General features: G+C 46.6%; 1 protein-coding gene across 1 annotated transcript in view; it reads left to right on the top strand.

The window, feature by feature from the left end:
• Positions 1–19,891: 19,891 nt before the first annotated feature.
• Positions 19,892–24,097, top strand: part of Tmem212 (transmembrane protein 212) — a 68,458-nt gene continuing 64,252 nt past the window's right edge. The window contains exon 1 of the mRNA XM_052180980.1: positions 19,892–20,050. Coding sequence (XP_052036940.1) covers positions 19,892–20,050 — 159 coding nt within the window. The remainder of the gene's footprint in view (positions 20,051–24,097) is intronic.

The following is a 24,097-nucleotide window of genomic DNA, read 5'->3' on the forward strand; positions in this document are numbered from 1 at the left end:
CCTCCTCTTCATTCTTCCCTTTCTCCTCCTCTTCCTCTCCCTCTTCTTCCTCCTCCTCCTCTTCTTCCTCCTCTTCATTCTCCCCTTTCTCCTCCTCTTCCTCCTCCTCTTCTTCCTTCTCTCCCTCTTCTTCCTCCTCTTCATTCTCCCCTTTCTCCTCCTCTTCCTCCTCCTCTTCTTCCTCCTCTCCCTCTTCTTCCTCCTCCCCCTCTTCTTCCTCTTCTTCTTCCTCCTTTTCTTCCTCCTCTTCCTCCTCTTCTTCCTCCTCCTCTTCCTCGTCCTCTCTTTCCCTCTCCCACACTGCTGTCTCTCCATCACTCTGACCGTCTTAGTACTCACTCTCTAGACCAGGAAGTCACAATCCTCTTGCCCCACCCCCAAAAAAATTATAACTGACATCATCAGGTGCCACTACGCCCAACTTTCCCTATTTGACCGGACCCATGTCCCCTTAGAGTTTTGGCATGGAGGAGGAGGCAAACACCCAGGGAACAGTCTTAGTGAACTACCATCTAATAACATAGATGGGAATTTTAAATAATTTCGTTCACTAAATTCACAGACAGAAACTCTTACAAAAATGGCATATTAAATATTTACAATGGTTTCAATAAAGCAGAAAACTAGGTTAAAATGCCCAAGAACTTAAACTAAAATAAGTTAAAAGGTTGACAAATCATCTACACATTCATTACATGAGAAATTTGACTTAACAAAATTCAACATAAGCTGAAGATATAGCTTAATTGGTAGAAGGCTTGCCTACTGTGGTGGCTTGATTAGGTTTGGCCCAGGGACTGACAGTATTAGGAGGTGTGGCCTTGTTGGAGGACCCGTGTCACTGAGGGGTTGGGCTTTGAGACCCTCCTCCTAGCTCCTGAGAGTCTTCCTTTATCTTCAGTGTGATCAAGATGCAGAACTTTCAGCAGCTTCTTCAGTACCATGTCTGCCTGGACATGGTTTCCTGCCATGATGATAATGGATTAAACCTCTGACCCTGTAAGCCAGCTCCAAATAAATGTTGTCCTTTATAAGAGTTGTCACCAGGGTTTGAGGTATCGCTGTGGTAGGCCTGCTGTGCTTTCGTTTGAAACTCTGGGTCTCTGTGAAGCAGTGGAAAGCTGAATGGGCCATTCTAGTAGAAGCATGGGAGGGTGTCCCTGAGGGTGTTTTGCACTTTAGGGATCTAGCTCAAGAGGTTTCAGAGGAAAATTTTGGTATGTGGCATAGAGACTGTTCTTGTTATATTTTGGTGAAGAATGTAACTGATTTTACCCTTGTTTGAAGAGTCTACCTGAGGATAAGTTAGAGAGACTTCAATCAGTTGCATTGGCAAAGTCACAGAAAAGCCCAGCAAAGCCTTTCTCCCATGTTTTACTTTCATGAAGAGTGTTTTGATCGAGTATAACAAGCTTGAAAAGGAAAAATACAAAGTGTAAGGTTCATGAAATAAAAGTGTACTAGGAATACAGTGGAGCTAACTCCTGTGTTCGAAGAGACAAACAGATTAAAGGCGTGGTGACTTTGGGTCAAGATCTCTCCCAGCTCACCTTATTGTTTATGTATTGCCATTGAACAAAGAATAGTTAATTCATGTTAGGTGTTACTATTACTTGGTTATTGTTTTCATTTGGACTTTTAATCTGGAATTAACTACAATCCAGAAATGGAGGGCTCAGGCTTTTGCTCCAGATCTTGAGGCATAGTGGCCATGAAAAGCTTAGGTCTAGGCATGGTGGTACACACCTTTAATCCCAAGAGACAGAGGCAAGCAGAGCTCTGAGTTCAAGGCCAGCCTGGTACAGAGAAAGTTCCAAGTAGAAAAAAGCTTAGATCCAGACTTGGTGATCCATGCCTTTAAGTGCTGCATTCAGGGGACAGAGCCCTGCAGATCTCTTGGGTTCAACGTTAGTCTACAGAGCAAGTTCCAGGGCAGCCAGCTTAGGTAATGAAGGAGTTGGAAAGCAGAAAGCTGGTGATAATGTAATAGAACAAGGGGACCATGTTCAAGATCCAGTAAGCAGAGGAGCTTGACAGCTTTGACTATGTGACTCTGGCTTTAGAGTCAAGAATAGAAGGGACTACTGGGGAAATTGATGCTCGTTAGCTGGAGCTAAGAAATTAGCAGTGATTAAGGAGAGACCAGCATTACTGAGGTGAAATCTTCCAGGAAGTATTCTATGAGAGCACAAAGAGGTTGTGTTTCAAAGATAGCCAAGGTTGTACCTCAGTGCTGCAACTAGACTTGATAATGTGTAAGAATCACAAAAGTGGTACTGGTTTTGAAGGCATGAAGGGTTCATGGAGAGCAGCTGAGGCTTGGCACTGTGAGAGAACCAGGGAACTCCACTGGTGAAGGTGCAGCCTGAGTTGCAGTTGATGTCCCAGGACTAAAGGGTTCATGCAAAGAAGTTGAGGCTTGGCACCATGAAGAGAGCCTATGGGAGGCTGTTGGTGAAGCCTGGTTGTAGCAGAACTCCTGCTAATTGGAGATGCCATGCCATGGGATGATTCCCAAGAACAGCAGCAGCAGAGGAGTCAACCAGAGCCTAGAGTGGTATAGAAGGCAGAGCTGGAGAAGTGACCCAAGCCCTTTGGAGGAGCCCAGAAGATTGTATATGTAAGGCAGAAGGTATAAGGTAAAGTTGCCCTGGATACCCCAAGATGCTAAAGATATCAGCGCCTTGGGATACCTGCCAAGGAAAGCTGCTAACAGGGAGTGGAAATAGCCCAAGATAAAGAACTTTGTTGCAGTCAGCAAAGAAGAAAAGAGCTGGAGATATGAAGAGTACTTTGATATTAGACATGAGGATGCAGAGTTTGGAGTTTTCCCAGCTAGTTTTTCATCTTACTTTGGTCCAATATTTCCTCACTATGACATTTTGGAATAGTGATGCATATCCTGTGGTGCTGGAGATATGTGATCTACTTTATGATTTTGATTTTATAGGGCATTACACATAAGTGATGTAATGAATCTCAAAAGAGACTTCGAAGTTTAGATTTTTAACATTCCTGATACTGTTTTAGACTATGGGACTTTTGAAGGTAGACTCAATGTATTTTGCATTTTGCTATGTTTAGGTATGGCCTCTATAGACTCATATGTTTGAATAAGCCTGTGGAGGCCAGGGAGTGGAATGTGGCGATTTGAATATTCTTGGCCCAGGGGAGTGGTACTATTAAGGTGTGACACTGTTGGAATAGGTGTGGCCTTGTTGGAGGAATTGTGTCACTGTGGGGTTGGGCTTAGAGACCTCCATCCTAGCTGCCTGAGGGTCTTCTCCTGGTTGCAGTTGGATCAAGATGCAAAACTCTCAGCTCCTTCTCCAACACCATGTCTGCCTGGACGCTGCCAGGCTTCCTGTCATGATGATAAAAGACTGAACCTCTGACCCTGTAAGCCTGTCTCAATTAAATGTCTTTTATAAGAGTTGCCTTGGTCATGGTGTTTCTTCATAGCAATGGAAACCCTAACTAAGTTACCTACCATGCTGAAGTCCTTGGTTCCATCACAAGAGCCCAGAAGCACTCCTGGTAGTAAGTGCCGTGCCTGTAGCTGCCAAACTCAGCAGGTTGAAGGAAGAGGATCAACCCAGCTACCTTGGGACTTCAAAGCTAGCCTGAGCTACATTTGAAACAGGATCTCTCATGGGTGTACTGGATCTCATGATGTAGATAAGTCTGATCTCAATTCAGCCTCCCAAATTCTGGGATTAAAGGTGTATAGTACTATCCTGCCTGAGACCCTGTCTCAAAAAAAAATGTAGTGCAATAACTTATCATTTTATGAAACTTTTTTCTTCCTTTATATATACATATCTTTACTTTTTTTTTTTTTACTTATTTGGTGAGGCATGAGGCATGAATGTATCAGGGTTCTAGTGTGGAACTCAAAGGACGCTTTCAGAAGTCACTTCTCTCCTTCTGCCATGTGGGTCACAGAGATCCAATTGCTCAGGCTTGGCAGCAGCTGTCTTTACTGCCCCAAGATCTGAGCCACAGCACTGTAGTGATAGCTGTGGTGATATGGATAGTTCCCGTTGCTAAATTCTATGATTTGCAGATTTCATGTTTACCTGACACCAAGCAATCCCCCTGCCTAAACTCAAACGAGTTCTGCTGTTAGTATTAAAATCTTTGGTTGGGCCGGAGTGGGTGGGGATGGCTGGCTCAGTGGCAGAGTCTTTTTCTAGCCTGTAGGAGGCTCTGGATTCAGTCCTTGGAACCGAAAACACACAAAAGGTCCACAGTTTACCACTGGTTCCAAATGCATGTAACTGGGTTTGGTAGGGTTTTCTTTCTTTATCAAGGAAGTGAGGAAAACTATACGTAGCTTAAAATGATGTCCTTTGGGGAATCACAACTGGGGTTAACCTGTTACAGCCTCACCTCTGCAGCACAGAACATGTTTCTTTTTTAATATTTATAAAAATGCATTATTCAAAAGCAGAATAATAAAAAAAACATGAGATGAGGCAACAGGGTAGGAATTTTGGCTTTCATTTTGCTGTGAGTAAAGACATTTTATCTTAATTTTGGAATGAAATTGAAAAAACAGTTGTCAAGCCATGCTGGAACTAATTTTTAATGGAGACAGACTTAAAAGCACTTCCTGGAATTTTGTAAATAAACCCTGCTGGTGGGTAAACAGGGACAAAGAGATAAACAGGTGACATTTTTAAAAGCCCACGCACCAGGACTTTTTATAATTCTAATCAATTTAGCAGAAAGAAAACTCCTGAGTAAATATTTGCTAAATTGTGGATGTAGCTATGTGTATGAATGAGTATTTATTTACACAGAAATCTTTTAAATCTGTGTGCTATATGTCCATAGATGTGCTCACAGTTTGTGTGTATGTGTGTGTGTGTGTGTGTGTGTGTGTGTGTGTGAAGACAGAGGTCAGTGTCAGGTGCTTGCCTCTAATGCTATCCATCTGAATTTTGAGAAAGGGTCTCTTACCAGTTATATCAAACTGGCTTGCCATGGGCCAGGCTCAGCCTGGAGAGGGGTTCTGAGAGAAGGGGTGCCCAGGAGTGTGGAAACAAACAATTGGAAGTCACATCATGGGTCCAAGCTGACAGCCTTTGAACTGCTCCAGATGGCTCCCTAAGCAGCTCTCTATAGATAGTTCTTGGCTCTGTGGTCCGCTTGAGATAGCTCTTGCTCAAGGCAGCTCTCTCTGCTAGTAAAAATTCTAGAAGGTCCCTGGATGGCTCATGGGTTTTCGGACCAAAGTCAGAAAAGCTGCTATAAAAAAAATTCTTGGATTTTCTAGAAAAACAATAAATCTAAAAGGACTGTGTTAACTCTCTAAGTAATTTTTGGGATTTCTGCCCAAGGTCAGAAATGCTGTTAGAAAAAATTCTAAAAGTCCTATGTTCACTCTCCAGAGATATCCAGACAGCTCTGCTCTTGCTAGGAAAAAACTTTAAAAAGGACTGCTACCGCTCACTGATAGTGCATCTCATGCAGACCAAAAGCCCAGTCTCTTATTCACACACAAATTCAGCCATTTACTCCAGGTTCCCTTTTCTATGAATCAGCATTTCACGACCGCAGCCCTTTGACTATTCAAAAGACAGCAAGTACATTTTTTTTAACATGGCAAATGAATTTAGAGATCTGTCTCCTTTGTTAAGCACAGACAATAAGATATCTGGATGGGACCCCCATCCTGAGATTACCATTCTGACCATGCCTTGACCTAAATTAGCTCTGTCCCAGGCTGACCTTGAACTCAGGAATCTGCCTACCTTTATATCTGCCTGCCTTTGTATCTTTCAGACAAACTGGCTCATAGTGAAGTTGCCTCCGTTCTTATAGATCTACAAAGCTCCTTATACAATTCATATTCCATCCAAATATTTGGCATAATTGAGCAATTATATATTTTTTGAACTCATGTTTTCAGAGTTATTTCCCACAGCCCTGTGGTTTACCATGTTGCTGAGACATAGACATACCCTCGACTCCTGGGTTCATGCTGTATTTGATTATCATGGAGTCATTAACCTTGGCAGAGAGGTTATTTCTAGGAGAATCATGTAAATATGTATATTATTATAAAAACAAGCCTTGTGCCCACAGCAACCATCAAGATTTATGGAGGCCCACGGCCTGCTGGCTCTGTTCCAAAGGCAGGAGCCATGTCCAGCAATTCCTTTCATGGCCAGGCAGGACTAGGCACTGGCTCACCAGAGACCACCAGAGACCATCCTGTCTCTGCTTTCCCAGCGCTGGGTTATAAATACAAGCCACTGCACCTGGCTTTCAGGTGGGTTCTAGGGATCCAAACCAGGGCTCCCATGGTTTGCTATCTCCCATCCTTGTTTTCATAGGTTTTCCTGTTTCTTTCCCCTATGAACACTGGCCCAGTCTTAGCCATGCAGTAGTTGCATTTATCCAGACGACTCAGACTACTCATTTTGCTTTCTTTTCTTTCTCCATTAATGTACCATTTATCTCCAAAATGAATTCTTTCAAAACTTCTTTCTCCATTGTAACAAAAAGTGGATAATTTGTTTGATACATAAACATCTCTTCTTGGAGGCTGGAGAGAGCAGGAGTCAGGATTTTGACCTCTGGCCACTCTTGTCTACTTTTGATACTTACATAATGAAAGACAAGTCTACTCCTTCACAATCTTATCTGCATCACTCCTCTGTGTATGTATGTGCCTGGGCTGTGGGGAGCAGGGACAGGAAGACTTTGACCAAGAGGGCATGGAGACAAAGCACAATCCTTTCTGAACACTCTGAGTGAATATCACAAAGTACCACAGCACACACCGCTGTTCTGTCGTCAAGAGATAGAAATGAATAGAATGTTCGGGGGGGGGGAGGGGGGAAGGGCTGTGTTTGTGGCAGCAAGAGAACTGGGAAGAGCATTTGGTAAAAAAGTCAGATTTTAGCCAAGTATTAATTTCCATCAGCCCTTAAGCCAACACTATAAACATGAGAAGAAACCCTCTCTTTAGGACAAGGCTGACGGGTTTGTGCTGTGGTCCTAGCAGCTAACTTTCTAGCTTCCTTTCTTTGTCCTCCAGACTCTGTAATAACATTAAGATTTCTGTCTTTCCACTTTCCTCTCTCCCTCCCTCCCTGTGCCCCACCCCCCACATCTTTGAGACATTATCTCATCTCTATCCCTCCCATGCTGGCCTGTGGCCCTGCCTCCCTGTGTGCTTGACGATGACTTCTGACTGCCCTGTCCCCCCACTTGCCAAGTGTTGACATCACAGGTGTGAATCACCAGGCTAGTTTTAGGCAGTGGTGAAGAGTCAACCAGGAGCTTCCTGCACGCTAGGCAATCAATCTATTGGTGGAGTTACAGTCCAGGCGTCTTCCTGCCACCCCACCTTTTGTGTATGTATGTGTTTGCGTGTGTGCACATGTGTGGACGCCAAGGTTTGACATTAGGAGTCTTCCTCAGTCACTCTGTAGTTTTTGAGACAGACTTTCTCACTGGGCCTGAAGCTCATCTCTTCAGTTACACCGCTGACCAGCTAGCCCCAAGGGTCGTCCTCCCAGTGCTTGTATTGCTGAGGAGTCAAGACACGCCAACCTTTTAAAACATGGTAGGTCCAAGGGCTTACATGGCAAACATTTTGCCACCTGCACCATCTCCCCAGGCACCAGTCCCCTCACCCCCTGACCCCCGACACACACACTTTTTGTTCAGCAAGAAAGCTAGGGATAGGGATGCACTGCAACAGAAGACTGCGTGGTTAGCATGCACAAGGCCCCGCATCAACATCAACACCAACATCACTAACAAAACAATACAACGAAATAAAAGCAAAACTCTAGGAGTGATGTGAGCACGTCGCCTACTTAACATTATCAAAAAATAGTAACTGGTAAATAATGAAAATCAGAATGAATAACATGGACAGCAGCTATAAGCTGCATGGTTCCATACATCCAGGAAGGTTTTCACCTACCGGGTAGGTACAACACAAGCAATTTGTAGGCCTTGAGCCTCTCCGCACTGGGCTAAACCAGTCTGAGTTTATCCAACCTCCCAGAACCAAGTAACCAGGCTGAGGACTCACACAGAAGAGTTGAATCCATTCATCTGCTTCCTTTGTGGAGACACTGTAGTCGGGAGTCACAGCACCCCTCCTACCTCAACTACCACGACTATCTGGATCTTTAAAACTTAAAGGTACATTGAAAAATCTGCTCTCTTCCTAGACTTTCTGTGATGGTTACGATCAACATATGAGCCTCTGGAGTACCATGCAGACAATTTATCTGAGAAAAACTGGGAGTTTCTACACTGAATTAAGTAAAGTGGGGAGATCCATCGTGAATTGGGTGATGCCATCCCATAGGTTAGGGTCCCACGATTTAATTAAGAGGTGACTGTAAGCTGAGGAACAGCATCTGCCACCCTACTTCCCAGCTATAAACAGTGTGACAACACACACACACACACACACACACACACACACACTGCCATCATGTGCCATGATGCTCTGTTTCCCCTCAAACTGTCAGCCAAGATACAAACTTCTTTGCTAATGATACTTCTTATCAATCCTCAGGTTGCAGCAACCAGGAAGGCGACTGATACACTGTCTCAGGATGGTGGCTCTCCTGTCACTAGATGGGGTGAAAGTGTTTCTGCCTTTTGCTACTAGAGGAAAAGTTGTAGGGTATCTCCTCCCTCCCTCTCTAGTGTGTGTGGGAGTACAAACCCTCAACTGGGACAGTGTTATTTCTATTTCATATTTTGTTTTTCTATAAACAAACTTTATCTGTGGCCTTGTGGCAGACAGTTCCAGGAAACTAGCACAGCTGACAGTGTCATTCCCCTTGAACTGCTCATAATATAAAAACAGACTTTAAGTAAATATTTGAATTAGCACAATTACAGAATTCTAGCTTCGGGCCAGCCTTGCTGAGCACGTATTGATCACTCCTTCCCAGGGCTGCTGTCTCCGTGGACCGGGAGAGCCACACCTGCTTCACACGGAGAAAGCAGAATGCGACACTGGCTGTGCTGGCAGAGCATGGTTGGAAGAGAGTGTGACTGAGGGCTTAGGCTCCTGCCACCTGTCTATAAATAGCAGCAGAGCGGCACCTCGTGCTAAACACGGAGATAGCAGAGAGGCGCTAACAGCTGGAAGGCCAGGTTGGGCGGCTGTTGGATGCTTTTTCTTGGGAGTTTAAGCATAGATTCAGTGCATGGAATGACAGGCTAAGCACGGCTGGTTCTTACCATCCATCAGTGACCCTGCAGTTGGCTCGCCCCTTCCTGCTCTCACTGTTAGTTAGCAACGCGCTCTTTTCCATGAACTCGCCTGTCAGATAAGGCGGCCTTGCTCAGCCCCAGCTTTGTCAGGGTGTATAGACTGTGAGGAAAATATCTGAATGCTTTCTCGTGTAGAAAGAAGTTGCACAAATGTTCTTTTGCTGTTGTTGTTGTTCTATTGTGGAAACAAACAAACAACACCAAGGACGGAAATCTGGCTTGAAAAGTGAAAATTGCCAGCCTTTCTATACAAGGCTAATACCATAGATATTCCACCAAAGCATGATGTTTGTAGGGAGACCCACAGCTCCTAATAACCTAAAGGGTATGCTCATATTACCAATTTCTTCATCTCAGAAAATATTATGATAATTGTGATATCATCTGTATGGAAATATAGTAGGAGGAAGGGTTTGCACAGTCCAATTCCCTTGCTAGCTTTCTCTGTCTTCCTTCCTTTCTTTCCCTCCCTCCCTTCTTCCTTCCTCTCTCTCTCTCTCTCTCTCTCTCTCTCTCTCTCTCTCTCTTTCTCTCTTCCTCTCCTGTCAGGATCTTAGGTACCCCAGGTTGGCTTTGAACTCTGTATGTGGCTGAAGATGACTGAACTAATTCTCCTGCCTCTATGATGCACACACTGTTGTGATCATAAAAAGAAAAAGAGGCATGAGAATATGTTCTACAGCAGAGGGGGCAGGGGAAGGGGGTCCCTCAGCAGGCCCATGCCGAGGCATCCCTCCCCCTGAGAGACCAGACACACAACAGTATAGTATAGAAGAGAGTTTATTCAGGGCATGAGGAGGGGAGTTAAGGGGGTAGTAGAGGCAGAGAAAGGCAGAGAGAAGGAGAGAGTGGAGAAGTAGAGGCCGGCCATGAGAGGGGAGGGAGAGGGAGAGAGAAGAGCCCAAGAGGGGAAGAGAGAAGGCTAAGAGAGTGAGAGAATAAGAGAGGTAAGAGAGGGAGGAGGGCCAAGAAGCCCCTTTTATAGTGGGCCACACCTACCCGGCTATTGGCAGGTAATGGTGGGGGCAGGTATCAGGTAATGGTGGGGAGGGGCATACCTGGCTGTTGCCAGGTAACTGTGGGGTGGAGCTTAGACAGAATCTTAATACGCACCACCACTTCAGGTGTGTGCAGTGTGCTAGGCAAACAACCTACCAACTGACTCTGTCCCCCACCCTGTTAGATTACCGTGAGCAGGGCCTGGGTCAGCATCACTAGTGGATTAAAGAACTGCCTATCAGAGCTCTTACTCAGAGGTGACAGTCCTGCCTGGACTCTTGAGAGGCCAGTCTGTGACCTGTGTCTTCTTCTGCTCACCGCCAAGTCATGTGATTATAGGCCTTGTGCCCATACGGTGGGGTCAAGGCGATCCCAGCGTGCTCACTTCAGTGTGCCTTTCCGCTGTGCCTATATCTGAAGCACACAGGACGTATTCGCAGTGCAGTTTCACAGCCTTGTGTATCCATGTAGGTTTTCAGAGAGGAGAAGCCGGAGGGGTTCAAGGGACCAGGAATCATGTGTTTCTCAGGGAAGAGCTGCAGAGCTGGCGTCTACCGCAGACAGCTTACATGCACTAGCAACTGTGAGAGACACATTCATTCACTTGTTCTCTTTCAGCCCACCAATCCACCCTCATCATGTACTCCAGGCTGGTGTTGTTCTTGTTTCTGGTATGCAGTAACTAAAACAGAGGGTTTGCATTCACAGAGCTCCACTCTATCCGGGAAGACACGATTAGCACGAAAGCCAAGAGCTATGAGAAGAAAATCAGGTACGATAAAGTCATGCCACCGTACGAAACGTACCCCACAGGCTCACGTGTCTAAATACTTGGTCTCCAGCTGGTGGTACTGTTTGGATTAATTATGGAACCTTTAAAAAAAATGGAACCTCACTGGAGGAAGGGAGTCACTGGGGACAGGACTTGAGATTTTAGGCTCATCCTTGTCTCTGTCCACTCTCTGTGGACCTTCTGCTTCCTGACTGCTAGTGAAGTGGCCCCAGCTGCCTCCACTGTAGCCACCAAAGTGGACCATCACCTTCAATGGTGAACGCTAACAGCCCCCCCACCCCCCACCCCGGTTTTCTTCCTGTCAGGAATTTGGTCCCAAAAAAGTAATAGAGCCTCAAGAATAGTGGAGACAGAGCACTGAGTGAGGCCTTCGCTGTGAGGGAGCTTTGAGCAGAAATGGTGGCTAAGGGCCTGAGAGGAGCTGTTTTAGCGCCTGCCTGAGCTCGCCTGGCTTCCTTTATTTTTTTTAATTATTTTATTTTATTTATTTATTTTTATTTTATTTTATTTTATTTTAACTTTTGGTTGTTTGGATTTGGTTTTTTCGAGACAGGGTTTCTCTGTATAGCCCTGACTGTCCTGGAACTCACTCTGTAGACCAGGCTGGCCTCGAACGCTGAAATCTGCCTGCCTCTGCCTCCCAGAGTGCTGGGATTACAGGCGTGCGCCACCACTGCCCGGCCTGGCTTTCTTTAAAGCACCTGCACCTCGCCTGGCTTCCTTTGTAACATCTGCGCCTCACCTGGATTTCCTACCTGTATTCATACCCGGAAAATACAGAAAAGAGACTTTGTGGCCACACTGACCAGAACTTTCTACACATCCAAAAGTCATTTATACAATCCCGTTTGAGGTTCAGAGAACACTGAGGAAGAAGTGTCAGATAAAAAGGGGAAAGCTGGAAAACAGGGAGAAGGGCTGCAAAATGGCATCTGAAGAGACACGGCCATGGCAGTATGAACTCACAGCAGTTGCCTGCACTGGGTGAGCACAAGAGTGGACCATTCGGCTGTCAGGTGTGGATGGTGGAGGGCTCCGGCGTTCTGCCCCTTGCTGCTGAACCGCTTACTACTAATACAGTTAGGGAGATGGACAGTCCTTGTGCATTACTGTGTACCCACCATAACCCTATCAGACCCCATCGCTACTTCTAATCCAACAGTCACAGAGCTGGCTAACTAAATAGGCTGCAGGACCAAACCTAAAGCCTGGGAGAGGGAAGGTTGTGGTATGTGATGTGGTGGGGTGAAAGGGAAGGGAGAGAAATATTGTGGGGGTGGGGTGGGGAAGAGAGTAATCAGGATACATTTACATGCATGTATGAGATTGCCAAATAACAAAGTTAATCAGTAAAGCATCATCATGGCTTTTTGGTTGTCTGTGCTATAAAGAAATCAGACTGTTCTACCCAGTCCCCAGAAGCTGGGAAAAGCACCCACTTGGCAGCTCACAGCCATCTGTAACCGCAGTCCCGAGGGAATCTGATGCCCCCTTCTGGCCTCTGTGGGTACTGCACACATGGTTGTGCACAGATGTACGAACAAGCAAACCCTTCAATACCTACAAAATAATAATAAAATAAAAGATGTTGAAAGAAGATGGAAAAGGGTAGTGATCCTGTGTCTGCTGTCTGCTCGTGTGTTCTGATTTCTTTATAGCACGGACAACCATTGGCTTATGGTTCAACCATTAGCTGATGGCTGAGGGTAACATATCCTTTAACTATGACTGGACTTCTTGTTATGGGCCGGGGTGCCTGCTGTGCGGAGGAGAGAGGATAGCTTTGTGGACTTTGTTCTCTCCTTCTCCCTTTACTTGGATTCTGGGATAACTCGGATGTCAGGCTTGAACAGGAGGATGTACCCCAGAGAGGCTCTTACCAGGCCCACCTGGATAGTTACATGGTGTATAGAAGCAAAGCTTTGGGTTTGGCTCTGTCCTTTAAGTTTAAAAGAATCAAAAGAATGGTGAGAGTGGTGCGGGACACAGCAAGAAGTCTCTTGTTCCTTTCTTTTTTTTTTTTAACTGTGGTGTAAAATCCTTATCTGAGGGTCTAAGACTTCCCTGATGTATCTGCTTCATTGCTGCTCCCTCTCAAGTGTGCTTAGACAGAGCACAGCTCTTTAAGCTTAGTAAAACATTCATGTGTACACACACACACACACACACACACACACACACAAAGCTGGAGAGGGAGGGAGAGGAGGGGGAGGGAGGGAGGAGGAAGGGGAAGGGAGGGGGAGGGAGGGGGAGGGAGGAGAGAGGGGAAGGGAAGGAGGTGGAAAGGGGAGGGAGGAGGAAGGGGAAGGGAGGGGGAAGGAGGGGGAGGAAGGGGGAGGGAGGGAGGAGGGAGAAAGGAGGAAAGCGGAGGGAGGAGGGAGGGGGAGGGAGGGGAGATAGGAGGAGGGAGGGGGGAGAGAGGGGGAAGGAGGGAGGGAGGGGGAGGGAGGGAGGAGGGAGAAAGGAGGAAGGGGGAGGGAGGGGAGGGAGGAGGAGGGAGGGGGAGAGAGGGGGAAGGAGGGAGGGGAGGGAGGGGGAGGGAGGGAGGAGGGAGAAAGAAGGAAAGGGGAGGGAGGAGGGAGGGGGAGGGAGGGGAGGGAGGAGGGAGAAGGAGGGAGGGGGAGAGAGGGGGAATGAGGGAGGGGAGGGGGAGGGAGAAAGGGGGAAGGAGGGAGGGAAGGGGGAGGGAGGGAGGGGAGGGGGAGGGAGGAGGAAGGGGGAGGGAGGGAGAGGGAGTGAAGAGGAAGGGGGAGGGAGGGAGAGGGAGGGAGGAGGAAGGAGAAGGGAGGGGAAGAGAGGAAAACAGATAGAGAAAAACACCTGTATTCTAAGCTAGTGGAGAAGACAGAAGCTTTGATCTCCAGAGTCAACCAAGCACAACTCAGAATACAGTGGGTACAGGAAGGTGTCAGCCACGAGCCTCCCTACTCCTGCCTGCCTTGACCTTTGACCTGACCACCATCACTGGATCAGAAAGCACATTGAGTCACACAGAAAAACTTGGTTTTCTTCTTCTTCTTCTTCTTCTTCTTCTTCTTCTTCTTCTTCTTCTTCTTCTTCTTCTTCTTCTTCTTCTTCTAACATTTTAAAACAATGAATTAAGTGATCATACATTTCCTATTTAAAAGGACCAAGAACTGCAGGGACAAAAATGGAGAAGAGGCTGAGGGAAAGGAGATCCAGTGACAGGCCAAATTGGGATCCAGCTCAAGGGGAGGCCTTAGGGCCCTAAGACTGTTACTGATGCTGTGGTATTCTTGCAGACAGTTGCCTAGCATGGCAGGCCTCTAAGAGGCCCAACAAGCAGCTTAAAGAGTCAGATGCAGATACCAATGGCCTGAAGTTGGGGACCCCTGTGGTTGAATTAGAGAAAAGGTAGAAGAAGCTGAGGAGAAGGGTGACCCCATAGGAAGATCAGCATCTCAACTGACCTGGACCCCCAAGATCTCTCAGACACTGAGCCACCAACCAGGCAGCACACAACAGGTGATATGAGGCCCCAGACACATATACAGTAGAGGACTGCCTGGTCTGGCTTCACAGAGAGATGTGCCTAACCCTTGAGAGACTTGAGGCCCCAGGGAGTGAGGAGGCCTGGTGGGGGTGTGGGGAATTCTCTTGAAGAAGAGGGGGAAAGAAGGAATGAGATGAGGAACTGTGGGAGGATGGACAGGGATGGGGTAATGACTGGACTGTAACAAAATAAAAGTAATAAGAATAAGAGTAAAAATAAGAATAAGTATGTAATCCAAAACAAACACAAAAAACAAAAAACAAAAAAACCTTAGGTGGTAGAACACAGAGGTAATCCTAGAACTTGGGAGGCAGAGGCACATTCAAAGCCAGACTAGTCTACGTGTCAAGTTCCAGACTAGTCAGGGCTATATAGTGAAATATATGTGTGTGTGTACATACACACACATACACACATACATACATGTATGTAGTAGGTACATGAATGCAGACATGAGTCAAAGCTTCTCCCTTCAAGCAATCTGTAAAACAAACAGCGCCTGAGGATTTTCAGGCACTCGGAACTTCCCCCTCACTTTCTCCCCCTCGGTTTGTCCCCTTTCTCCACATCTCTCCATTTCCTCCACTCTTCAAGCATGCCATGACCTGTACATAAGCAGTTCCCAGCTTCCTGGGTTCCTGTGTCCCTGATCAACACTGCTTTGAAAGTCTGTCAGACCTTAGATTTGTGAACAGCACAGAAAGCGTTTGTGGCCCTAGGAGTCTTTTCCTCTTGATTCCAAGGCATGCTTTAATGTCCAGTGCCTCAAGAATCCAAGAATCAATATCTCTCTCTCTCTCTCTCTCTCTCTCTCTCTCTCTCTCTCTCTCTCTCTCTCTCTCGTTCCTCCTCCTCTTCCTGTGACTCCATCCCTTCCTGTCCATCTTCCCCACACCCCTCTCCTCAGATATCCTTACTGCGGCTCCCTTCCTGTCCTCTAAGCTCCTTATCCCTCCTTGGCGGCCAGAGTGACAAGCCACCACGTCAGTGTTCCATCTGTGATTTCTCTATTTCCGTGGGAAAACAAGACTGGAGTGACCGTTGCAGAAGACAATGCCCGCAGTGGCCTGTGGGAGGCTGCTGGCACCGGACCTGAGCACAAGTCACAGCTGTTCTCTGCAGCTGGAAAGACAGGTTGACAGACAGATGACTAGCCACAAGAACTTGCTGGCAGCACAATCAAGTCGTCTTGCCCGGCAAAGCTAGGGAAAAGTCTGATAGCTTCCAGATGATTTCCAAACACACTTGAGGGGGAGACACACAATTGGAATTAGGCGGGGGCAACAATCTCTCTGTAGTATCTTGTAAATTGGAGGGTTTAAAATAGAAATTTGACAGTTTCCAGTTAGGGATGATAAACATTGATCTTTGTTCTCTGTCAGCCATGGGTCATTAGGAGGAAAGAGAGTTCACTCAGAGTTGAAACTCAATAACCAGGAAAAGCAGAAGGACACACACTGTGTATGAACACTGGAGAGGCTTAAATGGATGGAAAAATGGACTCTTTGGAAAGGAACAAGAATCTGTGAAAAGGTATGACTAAGTGTGAGGTGTCCCTCCTGCCTGGCAAGCCTCCGCAGTCTTCTGAAGGAAGAAGACACGCTTTAGCAGGCTGCTAAAGGAGATGCAGGAACATGGCCCCTGCACCGTCAACCCATCTATATCATCAAATGTTCTGAGCCAGCACTCTGGAAGGCCTGGCTTTTATAACTCTACCTAGCTGGGCTTGCAGGCATAGGTCTGCGATCCTGGCTACTCAGAAGGCAGAGGGCAGGTTTATCACAAGTGAGAAAGGTTTGCCGTCAGCCTGGGAAGCTTAGCAAGACCTTGAGTCAAGTAGTCAAGATGGAAAACGGCTACCAGCATAGTGTGTATAAAGGCATGGGTTTAATGTCCAGTGCCACAAGAATCTCTCTTCTCTCTCTCTCTCTCTCTCTCTCTCTCTTTCTCTCTCTCTCTTCTTCCTCCTCCTCCTGCTCCTCCTGTCAACTGATATCCGTATGCCTTTGTATGTATATGTGTGTGTGCAAGGGCATATGTATGAGAGTGTATGGTGTTTAGTATGCAGTATATGTGTGATGTCACTTTGTCCTGTTACAGACCATGTAAAATTTGATCACTTGGTTAAAATGGTAACTAAAGGAACATATGTTTGTACATATATGTATACGTGCACACAGACACACATGCATGCATGTATATTTACATGTGATCATATTCATTTGCCCATGCTATAGATTAGAGCAGGGCTTCATGTGTGCAAGTGTGTACTGTGCCTCTGACGTCCAGTTCCAATGCCTCTTTGAGCTTGGGCCTGCAGGTGGGCAGCATCTTGTGCATTCCAAGTAGTCATGCACCACTTGTGGAGCTGAGGATGACCTTGGCCTTCTAAGCCTTGCATCTCCATCTTTCCAACGCTGGGAGTGTAAGTGGTCCTCACCACGCCCCGTTTGTTAGATACCGGGGATCAAAGTTTCCTGTGATGCCGACCAGCGCTCCATCAACAGAGTTACATCCATTGCCCTCTTGTTTCGATGTTTAATTTGAAAACTTCAAGCCTAGAGAAAATCAGGGAGAAAGCGTCAAGAGTGCTATGTAGTTCCATTTATGAGACACCCTTTGCGAATACCTCATTTGTTCACAGTTAGCGTGTGTGCTGTGTATGTGTGCAAGATAGAGTGGCATACTTATCTGCAAGAGCATGCGTACAAAGATCAGAGGAGAGGTGTGTGGAGTCAGCTTTCTCCTTCTACACTTCTGTGGGTTCCAAGACTCAAATTCAAGTCACCAGGTTATAGGGCAAGCATTTTACCTGACCAGCCCAACCCATCCTTGTATACAAATATGTCATAAAATACCCAAGAGTCTTACTAAGGATAAACCAGAATCTTGTAATACCAACCTCGTGCTTAAATTCCCCAACTGTCCAGCATCATTGTTGTTTTTCATGACTTATACTTAAAAAATTAAATCTTTAACTTTTAAGAACTTAAAAAGAGTTTGTGAAGAGTTCATTTGTGAAATATCTCTAGTACCCGGATTTATGTTTCGCTTTTATTAGATTCCATTGAGATATCCTTGCACAAATTCTACCCTTGATCTTGGGTTCCCCTGGGTTGAAGAGGAAGTGAGTTGTGCAAACTCCGCCGTGTTCTACAAGAATTCTAGAAAGTTGGTCCCAAATGGAAGCACCCTGGGAAGGAGGAGCCCTGGCTCGCCCGCCGGTGAAGCTGCCGGTGCTTTGGTACAGGGCCACGGCCAAAAGAAGCTGGGGGCAGGCAAACATCCATCTCTGTCCTCACTGGGAGATGTCCTTGCTTTAACACAGTTAACAAGAATCCAGCATCTCTGGAATCTGGTCGGAGAGGTCTCTGGTTCTGCCTCACTCTCCTTAGGTCATATTTAGCCATGACACCCACCCCTTAATCACTAATAAAGTTACAGTGACATCTGTGTTCATCCCTAATGTTACAGGCACGCGAAGCCTCCCCAAATTAAAACAAAACATTCTCTCTTTGTTGCCCTTCCCACTGTGTACAGTTGAAGACTGGTGATTTCAACAGTCTTTGTTTTCCAGATGTGCTAACAGGAGAGAGTGAGCTACCCCCACACTGTGCTAACAACACACCACAGAGCTGTAACCTTGAGATAAGAAGTAGAGGAAAAAGTCAAAACAGCACTGCTGAAGTCGAGTCCAGACAAATCCGTCTTTCCTCCAGACCCTTTCCCCGGGAACACACTGGCCTCGGAATTCGCCCTCATGATCTTGCACTCACGTATACCCACCCTCGAGCGGCCCAAATGCAGACTGGACAGGCTATCGGCTTCACGGATTGACTCGTCGAGTATTTACTAGTGTGCATCTGCTCCGTCCAAATGCCATCTGAAGCTGTCAGAGAGCTCAGAGATATTTACAAAGTACAGAAGACACACAAGCTCTGTGCCTTCCAGGAATGTCTCAGATTATGTGAAAATAATCTAGAATCTAGCCCACGGCATTGAGAGGAAACACGGAACAGCGGCAGTGTCAGACAAGCTGAGCGGCTTTCCCCGATCCCGAGTAGCTCCCTGGGAGAGACCGCTTTGAAATCCAGGTCAACTCAGAAAACCCAAGCATCCTGTTCTTCCTCTAGGACACAAACCTAGGAGGGGCAAAGCCAGAGTCAGATCCATGCTCTGCCTGACTTAAAAGCCATGTTCTGGGCTGGCGAGAAAGCACTTGCCTCTTACCCTGATAACCTAAGCTCCAACCAAACACGGAGGAGATATGGATGAAAAAGAGAACTAATTCTTGTGAGTTGCCATGCTAGGGAATGAACATCCTCCTCCAACACACACACACACACACACACACAGGCACGCATATACACACTATAATTATTTTTAAAATGTATTTAATGTGTGTGGTTATTTCGCCTGCATGTATGTGTGTGTGCACCACATGCATCCTAATGCCCAAGGATGCCAGAAGAGATATCTGATCCCCTGGGACTGTAGGACAACTACAGTTGTGAGCCATCAAACCAAAAGGACGCTGGGAATCTAAGCCAGGTCCTCTGAAAAAGCAGACAGTGCTCTTAGTCATTGCGACATCTCTACAGCACTAATAAATGTAAGGTAAGGTTTTTGTTTTTTTTTAATTAAGGATACCTGAGCTTGATGCCTTGATATGCTTTCCCCTTGGGGTACAGAGACAGGAAGATCCCTGTAAATTCAAGGCCAACCTGCTCTCCGTAGCAAGTTCCCAGAACTTCTCTAAAATTCCATACTAGTTGTATGGAATTAAACTTTGAAAGGCAAGACCCATTTGTTTTAAACCATTGAAGCTACATAATGCACGGTGGACCGCGATCTGCCTGTGTGATTCCTGCTTTGTTTTGTGGGAACTTTTGCTGGGAATTCGGCTCTATTGTGCTCAGAGGATGTCGGCTTTATGCTGTAACCACCAGGCAGGTTGAGTTCAGAAACAATTAGCTCAGGCAGTGAGCCTTTGAGTCTGAGTAATCGAGGAAGTGGTCACTCCCGGAGACAGGCAAATGCAGGGACTCAAGGCAGCCACTCAGAGCGAGAAGTCTCCTGCCCTCGCTTGTCTCTGAAGAAGTCAGTGCTAGAGCCCACGTCTGACACACAGCCAGAGCTCACCCCCTCCCTCCGTGCACCTTCGGTGGAACAGAGTGAATATTGTCTCCGGGTTCTTGTTTCCCACAGTTCACTGTCATCACAACTACAGTCTCTAAGAAACGTGTGTTTATAGAGGCCTGTCCTGGCCTTGTGTTTTGGTAACAAATATCTCAGAGCAAAGAGTCAAGCTACGGAGGGAAATGAAAGGCCTCTACCAGGCGGCTGGCAGGACCCTGGTTCCTCTGGGGGGCCTCAGCATCTTCTCTGGGTCCATCGCCTTCTTCCCCGTCTTTTCCTGCAAGCTTTGGTACGCAGGATGGAGCGTTTGGATTGCCTGTCCCATCTGGAACGGGGCTTTGGTAGGACTTATTTCATTAAACACGCCGGCGTAAATGGGAATGAGAAGAAAAGGGATGTAAAATAATATGCCAGTTAAGAGTTTTCCAGTAATTCAAAGAACTCTATATTCTGCAGAAAAATCATAATCCTGATCTTAGAGCAGGAATATCTGTTAGTTGAATTTTAAGTATATAATTTGTCTTAATATTGTTTCACTTGTATTTGTAAATCATGTATACAACAATGAAACGTTTGGGAAATTATCATTGGGTACAGTGGCAAAGACCTGGAACACTGAGGCAGAAATGTGAGCTGGAGGCCAGCCTGAGCTACACAGGGAGGGTTTGATTATTATGTAGCTGTGAGCTGGAGCCCAGCCTGGGCTACAACAGGGAGAGTTTGATTATTTTGTAGCTGTGAGCTGGAGTCTAGCCTGGACTACATAGGGAGGGTTTGATTACTGTTCTGTGAGCTGGAGGTCAGCCTGGGTCACATAGTGAGGCTTTGGTTGTTATGTAGCTGTCCATTCCTTACAAGCTAGTGTCCCCACAGTAGACTTAGTTTTGACTAAGATCATATATATATATATATATATATATATATATATATATATATATATATATAGAGAGAGAGAGAGAGAGAGAGAGAGAGAGACATATATTTGAGGTAGGCTGAACATATACGTTAGGCATAGGCCAAGAGAAATGACCCGAGTGTCTCCATCCTGCCACCACTGAGTGGCTGGCTACCTTAGTTGGAGGGAGGCGGTCTGGGACTGGAGCAGAGTTAGAGCTACAGGCGGAGGGAAGCGGCTTGCATTCCAGTTCTGACTTCAAGGTTCTTACTGTGTGGAGCGAGGCAGGAGCCTCAGCCGGCTAGTTCCTTCTTGCTCTTTCCCATTCTGCGGGGACAACTGTCCAACCCTAAGTTGCTTGGTGAGACTGACAGAAGACTGACTGCAAGAGCTTTGTACTCGATTGCTAACAAAGGGAAAGGCCTTCTCCTTCCCTGTACTCTGGGCAAACTCTCTGCTAGGAGTCCTCCTCAGCTCCCAGTTCCCCACAGTGCTGCCCCCGGGGCCTCACTGCCAGCCAGTTTACTCTCTGTCCAATCCTTCACAGTCATGGCCGCCATCTCCAGAAAGCCGGGGAGTGCACCACCCTAGGGCTTTGCTCTGGGGGCTCCATTTAAACTCTGCTCGTGTTTGGCTGGCTCCTAAACCTTGTTTTTAAAAGGCAGGATCTTAGGTACCTCAGGCTGTTCTAGAACTCTCTGTGAGCTTCTGGTCTTCCAACTCCCACCTTCCCAGTGTTGGAATCACAAGCAAGCAGCAATCTCGGTTTCTGTGGTGCTGGAGGTTCGTCCAGCCAAGGCCTTCATGCTGTGAGTCCACTGAGCTACGCAGCGGAGGATTTCTCCCATCAATTCTCAACTAATGTCACATCTCATCCATGTCTTCCCTCTTTACCCTCTTTAAAATGCCAACCCCTTGGAGGCCAGCAATATGACCCAGCAGGTAAAGGTGCTTGTCGCCGGGCCTGAAGATCTGAGTTCAATACCTGGAACCCACGTGGTGGATGGCGAGGACCAACTCCCATCAGAGATCCCTGACCTCCACACCTGTGCTGTGGTGTCCACAGCCCACTTCCCAGACCCACACAAATAAATAAAGTAAATGTAAAAACAAACAAAACTCTTCAAAATCGTAACCCCTGCCCCCACCTGCCATTCCCAATCCCATAGCTCCACCCACATCTACCTCACTATATAATTTAACTATTTACTATGCATTATACAAGGACAGGCGTTCGGTTTCTATTTTCTAATCCCCAGAGCTTGCACCAAAGAGAGCTGCCTGCTAGGATTTTGGCAAAGTAACATTTGATGGATATTGTTGACTGAGTAGATGACTCTGGTACGGAGAGTGTGTTGCAGAGTTCAAATCTGATAAGCTTACGGGGACTGCAGGTGAGACTGTCATCTATGCGGGAGAAATCTTCCCCAAAAGGAAAGCAGCAGAGTGTTCAGTTCTTTCATGTTTAAATTTAGAACAATACTTTTTTTTTCCTCTCGAGTTTCTTACCAAGCCAGTTTTGTCTGATGAAGGTCAGCTCCGAAAGCCTTAGTGCACGTCACCCCTGCCAATCATTTCCTTAATGGCTGCTGAGGTACATCTTCCTCTAGTGAAAAGATGGCTGCTATATTTCAACCATATTCCCATTTCCTTCACAAACAACTCTGTATTTCTTTTGAGACTTATAAGAGAAGTTTTCTTACAGATGATACAATCCCTTGTATTTGTTCAAAGGTTTTTATTCAAGACTTACTAAGTCAGGTCTAAGGTTTGGTCCACAGACTCTCCTAATTCTGTTCTGTTCTGGCACATAATTTTTCTAGGATGTCTGAGCAAGATTATTTATTTAAAGGCATCAGCTGCTAGAAAGCATGAAGCCAGCAGGCCCTAGTAGCTTCAGGGCCCTATTAATTCAGAACATAAGGCCTACAGAGCCATTTCTGATGAAGAGACTGGATTCCATGAGTTTGATCACAGGATCCAGACCTAGACAGTCCAGGGTCTTAGCCAGAAACAAGCCACAACCTGGCTCCCAGTAATACTCTCAGTAGTCCAGTATCAGGATTCCAGTTGAGCCCTGCCCACCAGGCTTCTCAACTGCTATAGAAATGGCTTAGCAGTCAAGGGACTTGATCCGCCAGATAGCATCAAAGAAAAGCCAGGGTTTGGCAGTGGATCCAATACTGGAAGCAGAACTTATTTGGTCTGTGGCAGAATAGAGAGAGGAGATGGCACAGGGTGAGGTTCAGGTCCAGATATTAGAGCAAAAGTGATAATTTAGGCCAAGGGGCAGGGTGAGGGGCAGTGGGTACGAAATTACCAAGAGAAAACAGCAAGGAGAACTTACGGGGATTTTTTCTGAGGGCGGACAAGGTGATCAGACATTGTCTTGGGGGTGATGCTGCAGAATAAAGAGAAGTCCATATTAAGGGTCATAAACATCACTGGCACTGAAGATGGGCCGCTCGCTGGAGGTCTTGGTTATGTTCTATTTATGTAATCCATCTATTGTGTGTATGAGTGCCCGTGTGTGCCTCTGTGTACCTCGGAGGTCAGAGGACAGCATTCAGTAGCCCGTTCTCTCTTTCTGCCATGTGGAAGCCCCCTCAGGCCTCAGCCTGGCTGCAAGTGGCCTCACCTGCCGCGCCATCTCACAGGCACCCTAGTAAGGTTTTACAAGGAAGTGCAGAGTCTGCTCAAGGTGATCTTTGTCAGTGGTTAGTTTTCCACTTAAATAGTCTAAGCCTTTTCATCGTCAGCTTGTCTAAAAACAAATTAGTCATCTCGTCATCCAAACCAATTTTTTTTCCTTCTCCAACTTCCTTTTCTTTGTGTTGGGAAATCAATTTCAAAGCAAGAATGACCTTTGACTCAGTTCTTTCCATTAAAGTAGCCTCTTTAAAGACTGTTTATGCAGCTCACTGGGGATCGAAGATGGGAGGATTAATGCTGGGGGGGACCTATGGATAGCAGGGTCAGTGCTGGGGATCTATGGACACAAGGTCAGTGTGGGGATCTATAGATGGCGGGGTCGGTGCTGGAGGATCTATGGATGGCAGGGTCAGCAGGGTCAGGGCTGGGTTAAGCTGGGGCTCAGCAGTGCCTGTCAGGCAACTCCCAGCTCTGGCAGGAGGGAAGATATTCTAAAGACAGACTGGTGCACCCCTCCCCTTGGCCATTTGGCTACTGAAACAATGGGTCTCAAGGAACTGGAATTTCCCCAGGCATCTCATGCCAAGGGGAGGAAAGGCTGAACTGGTGTGATCAGGGAAGGAACTTGTGTCCGTTAAGATGGGTTCTCACAGGTCTGGCGACCACCTCGACAGATGGACTCGGAATCGAGACGACTCTTCTGTCATGGGTGGGTGCAGGTCTTGTCCCACACGGCTTAGCTATCCTGGTCTCTTGTCCTCTGTCTGAAGATAAAGTTCATGTTGGCTCCTAAAGGTGACCTGGAGGGCTCTTCATTGTTCCTCCTTTCAGCATGGCTACA

The sequence above is a fragment of the Apodemus sylvaticus genome, chromosome 4 (genome assembly GCF_947179515.1).
Source record: "Apodemus sylvaticus chromosome 4, mApoSyl1.1, whole genome shotgun sequence".
In the NCBI taxonomy this organism is placed as follows: Eukaryota; Metazoa; Chordata; class Mammalia; order Rodentia; family Muridae; genus Apodemus; species Apodemus sylvaticus.